This window comes from Zea mays, chromosome 6 (assembly GCF_902167145.1).
Source record: "Zea mays cultivar B73 chromosome 6, Zm-B73-REFERENCE-NAM-5.0, whole genome shotgun sequence".
In the NCBI taxonomy this organism is placed as follows: Eukaryota; Viridiplantae; Streptophyta; class Magnoliopsida; order Poales; family Poaceae; genus Zea; species Zea mays.
In genome coordinates this window covers 139880439-139889599 of record NC_050101.1, presented here as the reverse complement: position 1 = coordinate 139889599, position 9161 = coordinate 139880439, and the positions used below count along the sequence as shown (strand labels likewise).

General features: G+C 47.2%; 1 protein-coding gene across 1 annotated transcript; it reads right to left on the bottom strand.

Annotated features, from left to right (window-relative positions):
* Positions 1-468: 468 nt before the first annotated feature.
* Positions 469-1537, bottom strand: LOC103640665 (xylanase inhibitor protein 1). Its single transcript, XM_008664153.2, has one exon. It carries the CDS (start codon positions 1453-1455, stop codon positions 508-510), a length of 948 nt encoding a protein of 315 aa, XP_008662375.1. The 5' UTR covers positions 1456-1537; the 3' UTR covers positions 469-507.
* Between the last annotated feature and the right edge of the window lie 7624 nt (positions 1538-9161).

The following is a 9161-nucleotide window of genomic DNA, read 5'->3' as shown; positions in this document are numbered from 1 at the left end:
GTGGCACTCGGCAAAGAAGGCGGCTTTGCCGAGTGCTGCCAGGAGGACACTCGGCAAAGATATCTTCGTTGCCGAGTGTCACCGTTGACACTCGGCAAAGCCGCCGTCTTCGTCAACCGGCGCCGTAACGGTCGCTTTTCTTTGCCGAGTGCACCCTGACACTCGGCAAAGATCTTTGCCGAGTGCCCGAAAAAAAGTACTCGGCAAAGAAGTCTTTGCCGATGTACTGTTTGCCGAGCCTTCTTTGCCGAGTGTTACACTCGGCAAAGCATTTGCCGAGTGTTTTTAAGGCTTCGCCGAGTGCTTCCGGCACTCGGCGAAGAGGTTGATTTCGGTAGTGGGTCCACGAGGCATGTTCTATTTAGCTATCTATACTCACGAGTTTATCTGTTCTTGCCGGCTACCGACGACTTTACAGTCTTAGTAAAAACTAAATCTAACTGTTGTGTTGAACATAAAAAGGATTAGATCTTTTAGATATAGATTCGTGCAAAAGCTGTCAAATAATTAAACACACCCAGCATAGCTGCATGACGCCCAGCCCTTGACAGCCCCGCTGTAGCTGGTTCTCTTGTCACTGAACCTGTCCCAGATCATGATGCCACCATAGTTGGGCGCCGACTGCACCTTGGGCAGCAGACTGTAGTAGAGGTATTTGAGGTAGACCTCGACGGGCGGCGCCGCGCCTTCCGGCACGCCGCTCTCCGCCGCGGCGAGCCCCACGTACAGCTGGCTGGCGGGGTACCTCGCCGCCCACTTGTCCCAGTGCTTGTCGACGGCACCGTTGCTGTGGGTGCACTCGTCGTCGCCGTAGAAGCGGACGTGGATGCGCTCGAACAATCCCGTCTGCATCGCCGTCTCCAGGCGCCCTTGCGGCAACGCGCACCGCGGCGTCGCCGTCAGCCTCACCCGCTTCCTCACGCTGGCTTGGCTGTTGTAGCCGTCGAGGCGTCTGGCAAGCTCGTCGTAGAGGTCGTCGGGGGCACCCTGGTGGTTGTCGATGTAGAAATCGATGCCGTCGACCACGGTGTCGCCGAATGGGCGGGGCACGTCGCTGCGGCCGCCGCCGAGGTACGCGTTCCAGAGGTTGTCCGCGACGGCTACCGCCGACTCGGAGGACGAGAGGGAGTAGCCGTTGCCTCCGCCGCCGCTGCCGATGGAGAGGAAGACCGGGATTCCCTTGGACTGGCAGCGCTTGATGTCGGTGCCGACGCCGTCCAGCGGATGGCCTGAGAGGTCTACCCCGTAGCTTCCACGGCCGAGGACGCTGTAGAAGGAGATGATGACCGTGTTGTACAGCCCTGTGTCGCAAGCCTCTCGCAGAGTGCCCTCCTCCTTGTTCCGGCCCCAGAACACCGTTAGCTCGCCGGTCCGCTTGGACACGGCCGTGGCAGCGGTGGAGAGGAGCACCATGGATAGGGCGAGGATTTGCCATGAACGGCGACCGAACGACATGACGTCGCCTACCTTACGTTCTCTTCTCCTCGATCGGTATCGCGATAATGCGTTGCTTTAGTATAGAATGGTTCTTCACATATCGACGTTGCTCAGGGAGGGATACATATACATATTTTATATATAAGAATATGATAGTAAGAGAGAGCGCTTTTGGTTGCCAAGGTGCACTTTGACGACACAACTGACACGATAACCAAAATGTGGGCCAGCTCAATTTTCCACTTCTGTTTCTAGTTCTTTCACCGGACTTCGTAAAAGAAATTTAAGCTGCTTCTGGATGTTGATACGTGTACCCGGACACATATATAGACAACCATGACAGGTATATACTTATCCTTTCTGAACACTAGACCAACACTTGATGAGATCGACAAAATTATAACCAGCCATTGCTTTCGACAGAGTAAATACTAAATCCATTTTAAAACTATTGTTAACTTCTTAGATAAATTATCTATTTTGTTGTGGCTTACTTTATTTAAAAATTATTAAGCACCGCGTACAATTTTGTATCTTTACATAAAGGTTTTCAATAAAACAAATACAAGTCATATCAATGGCTTTATTAAATTAAAAACCAGAGTAAGAAGTAATTTTTTCCTGTCTAAATGATTTCATATTAGTCTGAGGACATATTAAATTAAACATATGGAGTAACATTACACAATTATATGAATTAGTCCTTCCACCATGATGACAACAGCGGAAAATAGCGACGCATTCCAACTGCGCCCGGGTACGGTGGTCATTAACCTCTGGAAAACAATTTGTAAATAGTGACCCGTTCCTAGTGAAGATACATAAACTGGTGATGATCGTGGACACGAAAAACAGCTGCTAAAACTGCAAGCATATTGCATTATTAACCTTCATACTCCACCGATTATTTCGCACAGGATGTCATTTTGGTGACTAAACATCACTAGTATAGAGAAGCTCTATAGAGTCAGTTGTGAACCTATTTATACTACGTTTTCAGAACCGTCAGTGGTAGGGGCCAATAGCAATAATTATTTGTACATGTGGATAACTAAGAACCGCAATGGAAAGCGATTTTCGCTGTCAGTTGGGCTAAGAAAACCGTCAGTGGAAATCGATTTTTACTAGCGATTGAGTTAATAAAACCGTCAATTAAAAACTTTTCCAGGAAACATAAAATAGGTTTTAAAAATAGCAAAAAAAATATTTTAATTAGGGTAGGCCTCACCCAGGCCAGCGCCTCGCATTATTCGCAGCATTTTTCGCGCAAGAATCACATGGCACGCGACCAATGGGAATCAAACTCTGACCTCACCTTCGCGCGTAGCCCACAATACCACTCCACCTATCACTTACTGTCGGTGTTTATGACCCGACCGTGCACCATGGGGTTCCCCACGTGATGCTTTTGAGTAGGGCGACGTCATTGACTGTGACTCGATAGTATGTGCAGGAACACGTCGGACTTGCACAAGGATTTATACAGGTTTGCACCGCTAGAATGCGTAACACCCTACTTCCTGTTGAGGTTGTATATTGCAACTGCACTGGAGTATATGGATTACAAATGAGTTATGGTGGTCCTAAGGTGTGGTTGATGAGGGATGGTGTGAGATGAGAGGTTTTCGTTGGGGTACCCACTCGGCCTTATATAGATGACCAGAGGGTTATCCCTTTACAAGTTATGATCACCATCTATTCTACCTGATTTCTCCTTTATCGCGGCATATAGTCCTGCTTATCCGGGGTTCAATCACCTCCTCAGCCGAGTTAACGCTGAGTGTTTAGCCCTTTAGGTGTGCACAACCTCTTCGCCCAAGATATCAGCATTTCGGTCTACGCATAACCCTGACGCCCGATCTTCGTCTTCCTGGATTGAGTTTACCTGCCTTGGGTGTGGCCCGATGACCCGTCCCGCAAGGCAAACCGTCGAGAGGCCCATCAGGTGGCCCATGACATGTTTCTGTGTTCGTGAGGACCCGAGGGATATCTATCCCCCACAAACCATTTGCTGTCATGTTGTGCCATAAAAGTCCAATAGGGTCTAAAGAAAATCATTTGCTGCTGATGCCGCCATGTTGTGTGGTCCAGGGGCACCCATCCCAGTCCACGTAATGGCACAACCATCGCACCAAAATGTAATCTACAATGCATCAAAGTTCCACATTATGGCCCCAAAGGAGCGGAGCCATTGTACCCCTAGGATGACGTCCAAACCCGAGAGGGGAAGGACGAAGCAGTTGATGCCAAATCCCTCCGAGTCGATGTGGACGCGCTGTCAGTGTGTGACACCCTTGCTGGTGACACGATAGCCATTGTCGACTTTGACGGAGAGTCCTTCATGTGGTGACGAGCAAGCCCAGCTAGGAGGCCACCTTCTCTTCTATGAATGTATGTGTGGAGCCGGAGTCAATGAGGGCCACCAGTGGGGTGTTGTTTATGCAGATCTTTAGCTTCATGGTTGCGCGTGTAGCGAGACACCTAAAGCCTGGTCTACCTCTTCCACATTTTGATCTTCGTCCAATTCTATCAAAACACCACTTGCCCGTGCACTTGTGATCAGGTGTATAATTCTCTGGGCAATGGTATCATTCCCCATTTGCCTGTTTCGCTACCATTTCGCCAGGGGTCAGTCACCGGAACCAGGACTTCGTGGGTGTTGTTGTGCTTGAACCCTAGGCTTGGGTCGACTAGCAAGGCATCTGGCTGTGCTCCAATCTCCTGCAACCACCTCCAAACATCGCTCGAATGCTCAGGACAAACTCATCGTTGTCTGCAGATTGGTGGGGCATTACAACTCAACATCGATATTTAGGGGCTCTCCTAGCCCTATGATAAGCAAATTTACCTCATGCCGCATCGTTAGATCTATGCAAAGATAGAGCAGCATGTAAAACTGTCGCTAATACTCTTCTACAGTTCCGTTAGTTCTGTATAGGGCCTTCATCTCTACCAAACTGTTGGTGCGAATGGGCGGTGATGAGGACATCCTCCCCTATTACTCGTTAGCAAAGACGCAATTGGCCTAGTTGGCCCAATTTAAGTCAGACGACGACCATGTGAACCTCAAAATTATCCCACCTCACTTAACTTGGGAGGAGGAAGCCACCTTAAAAGGGAGAGCCACCCTTCCCCCATCGGACTAGTCTTTTGGGGCCATTAGACCTTTCCCTGAGTTGGGTGTGCTTAATAAACTGTTGGGCTCTGGGCAACCCTAATTCATTGGGCCTCGGCCAACCCCACCTGGGTTGGGTGTATCTTTTGGTCACAGCTAGGTGAGAGCACCTATAGGGGGGTGAATAGGTGATCCTGTAAAAACAAACACTAAATAGTCCAAACTTGGTTATGAAATGTTAGTGAGATTAAAAACAAGGTGCTATAGCGAGAACTCTTCACTTGATTGTTCCTTTAGAAAGAGCATTGAACTTTGGAACAATAGCACAAGTGATTGAGCGAGAACTTTAGAGAAGAAACCAATCACAACAAAAAGAGACACAAGAGACACGGTGATTTTATCCCGTGGTTCGGCCAAGTATAACACTTGCTTACTTCCATGTTGTGGCGTCCCAGTGGATGAGGGTTGCACTCAACACCTTTCAAGTGATCCAATGATCTATTTGAATACCACGGTTTTCTTCCTTATAGTTGTTTCTCGTTTGTGAGGAATCTCTACAAGTTGGAGTCTCTCACCCTTACAATGTTGATCATAACAAAAGCATAAGAGTAAGGGAGGGAAAGAAACACACGCAAGAGAGAGTCACAGTAATCCCATGCACACAAGTCAAGAAGAGAGCACACAAAAACAACGCAACAAGTCTACAGCTCACAAAGTGCTCAAATCTCAATCACGATGATTCAGATGCGTGTTTGCGGAGTCTAGGCGTCTTAGGATGTTCAATGGAGGCTTGGTTGTACTGCTCCATGCGCCTAGGGGTCCTTTTTATAGCCCCAAGGCAGCTAGGAGCCATTGGATCTCCATTTGGTAGGCAATTCTTGCCTTCTACCGATTGGCGCACCGGACAGTCCGGTGCACCACCGGACATGAACAGTGCACGGTCTCTTTCCTTTTCTGGCGAAGCCGACGGTTGAGCCCTTGGTCCCCTTGGCACACCGGACACTGTCCGGTGCGCACCAGATAGTCCGGTGCCACCAAGTGACCATTGGCCCTGGCCACGTGTCATCTGCTGATTGCGCTGCCGACCGTTGGCGTGAGCGTTGTTGGCTCACCGGACAGTCTAGTGAATTTTAGCCACGACGCCCGTGACGATTTCCCGAGAGCGACGAGTTCATCGCCGAGCCATCCTAGGCACCGGACACTGTCGGGTGCACACCAGACAGTCCGGTGCACCGCAGGCTGGTGCATCCTGGCTGGTTTTGGCCAACCATCTTCAAACCAATCTCAGTTTATTTATCAATGTTCCTAGCACTTAGAGAAATATGTTAGTATCAAAAACAATTCACTAAGGCTAGAGTCATACCTTGATTTTTGCTTTGCATCTCTTCAACACTTAGTGCACATCACCTTTAAAATCAATATGTGTTGAGCATCTAATCACTAAAACATTTATAGAAATTGTATAAGGACACATTTCCCTTTCACTAGGGCCCATTTTAAGAAGGTATGAATGATGAGAACATCCTCCACTATTACCCGTTGGCAAAGACGTAATTGGCCCAATTATAGTTGGACAGCAACCGTGTGAGCCTCAGAATTATCCCATCTCGTTTAACTTGCGATGAGGAAGCCACCTTAAAATGGAGAGCCACCCTTTCCCCATCGGAGTAGCCTTTTGGGGCGACTGGGTCTTTCCCTAAGTTGGGTGTACTTAATAAACTATTGAACCTCGACCAATCCTACCTGGGCTAGGTGTATCAGGCGGCCGCATGTTGATGTAGTCGACATAGCGTGCTAATGATAGGACGTCGTGGTCGCGCTCTAGGGCACAACACCACTCATTGGCGACGCAATCTAGGTCTAGCGATGCAAGCCATACTTTTTCCTCGGCCATAGTGTTCATGCCCCGGAAGTAAGTTTCACACTTATTCAGTCATGGAAGGGGACCTGACTCGCTGTCGTAGCTAGGGAAATTTGGCTGTAGTGTGGCTAGGGCATGTGGTATTTAAAAACCTATGATATATTGAACCTACTTATTTCTGCTATCGATTGTTGTAGCTGTGTAGCCAGCAAGCCAAATGCTACAGTAAATCTATAAGAAACAGTACACCTCCAAAAAATGGTGTTATGATTTTATAGCACCATTTACCTCAATGCTCACTATCGGAATCCGGCTCTTTGCCGAGTGTCAAGGTCATAGCACTCGCCAAAGAAGGTACACTTAGGCACCGATAAAGCTTCTTTGCTGAGTGTTGTAGCCTTGGCACTCGGCAAAGTGAAAGTAGCCTAGAGGGGGGGTGAATAGGCTACACCTGAAATTTTTCACTAAAAACTTCGAGAAAGGTTAAATTAAAGTTGCACTGGTGCAAATCGGTTCAGTTGATTTTGTTCACAACTGAACAAGTTTGAACCTGTTCAACTTAGATAAACAAATATTACGAAGTAGTGAAAGATTTTGCTAATGACTTGCCCTACGCAAGATCTACTCGAATAGATAATATGAACCAACCAACAAATTTAAAGTGCTTAACAAGAACACACAAGAACACGCGATATAACCTGAGGTTCGGCAACCACCACAAAGGTGTCCTACTCCTCGTTGAGGAGCCCACAAAGGGCCGGGTCTTTTCCAACCCTAATCCTCCACAAGCCGACCACAAAGGTCAAGGCAATCTCTTCTCAAATATGCTTAGAGAGCTGGTGATACAAACTTCTTGGGGTCGTCCATAAATTTGGAGACTCCCAAGCAACCTCTAACCGTCAAGGAACACGAGGTTCCAAGAGTAACAAATCCGCACAAGGTTAAGTTTGCAACGAGCTCAAGAACAAAGAGAATATGAGAATCGAGATGAAAATGACAGCGAGTTAGATCGAGTTCACCTCACACCAAGGATCCTTCAAGCAATTGAAGGAGATGTGATTGTGGGTGTGAAAGGTGAAATGAATGCACTTGTTGAGAGTTTGGTCAGCCAAGATTTCGTGGGAGGAGCTGAAGTAAATGAGAGAGAGAGTGTGAGGGGGTATATAAAGGATCCCCCAAAAGCTGGCAGCCGTTGGGAGAAAAAGAGTAAAAACCGGTTGAACCGGTTTTCAGACCGGTTGAACCGGTTTCTACCAGGGGATCCCGGTTCACTAACCTACTCAGCCGGAGACTCGACCGGTTTCAAAACCGGTTGAGTAAGGAAAAATCCGGTTGAACCGGTTTTCCCAAAAAATCTGCAGCGACTTTTTCTGACAGCTCTGACTGTCAGACAGGTCAGAGCAGGGGTGGCAGAGGAAAAGTCCCAAAACCGTTTGAACCGGTTTCAGGACCGGTTGAACCGGTTTCTAGGGCTGAAACCAAATTTTGAGTGTTTTGAGGAGGACAAAAGTGGAGTTTTTGTGGGAAGTAAAATTGGTCTTTCTCAAGGGCATTCATGATCTGGAAAAATATTCTCAAGGATGTTTTCAAAGGGTTTTGAACTTAGCTCATTGCATAACTTACTTAACCATGTGGATCCCTCTTAATTGTACGGCGATTCCTATAACTCAAGAACTGTAAAATGAGTACCGCCGTTGTTTCAAAGCACTTGGAGCACGCTATTTGATGTGGAATTTTAAATCTGCTGTGCTTTTTATTTTTATGTTCGTAAGATCTGTGCTTCTCCTGTCTGTAGAATTACTGCGTACATGCTAGGAGCAAACTTGTTAGAATCTCTGTTTGTTTTGTCATTTAATCACCAAAACCCTCAATTAGGGTTGATTGCACTTACAATCTCCCCCTTTTTGGTGATTGATGCCAAAACAAACTAGAGTAGAGATAAACATTAAAAACTATGAGTACTTGCGAGATAAAAGCATTTGTGTATGTGTAGCTCCCCCTAAATATGTGCATGAGTTTTATGATATTAACATTGACTTGATATGTCAATCTGCAACATATTTAGAGAGAGTGAACAATCAATATCATACACAAAACAATGAGGGATGAAACATAATTATAGATTGTGATGATAGAAAGAGTAAAATTACACATACAAACTCATTATTGCATAGCATATGATATGAAAAGTTACTACTGCTATTACAATAATGATATCATATCGCATCACATCATAAAAAGTTTATGGCTACAGAGCCATGCATGCATCACAAATTATTACAAACCAATGTTCGTTACATAAATAGAAGGTACTGCCATGATAAGAAACCTTCTCCCCCTTTTTGGCAACAAGAACCAAAAGAGGAGAGAGCCATCAACACAAGATCACCAGTTTGGAGGAGGCTGATGAGGAGCAAAGAAGTGGTGCGCCAGGTGAGATGCGAAGTGTTCTTCCCCAGACTGATCCGGGGGAGGAGCACTTCCAGAAGGATCCTGGGGCGGAGGGTGAGAGGATGATTGACCCAGATCCCCATAGTAGGGAGGCGGGGCAAACTGCTCGCGGTCATCGAAGTAGGTTTCTTCTTCTTCTTCGTCTTCTGCTGACATGAAGGGCACCCCATAGGTCTGCTGGTGCCACTCATTTATCTCCGGGGGAGGAGGATGGAGAGGCACGTCAGGCGAGCGAGGGGCAAAGGGCATACCCATGGAAGAAGCTTGACGACGAAGATTGTCGTCCGTCTCCCGCTG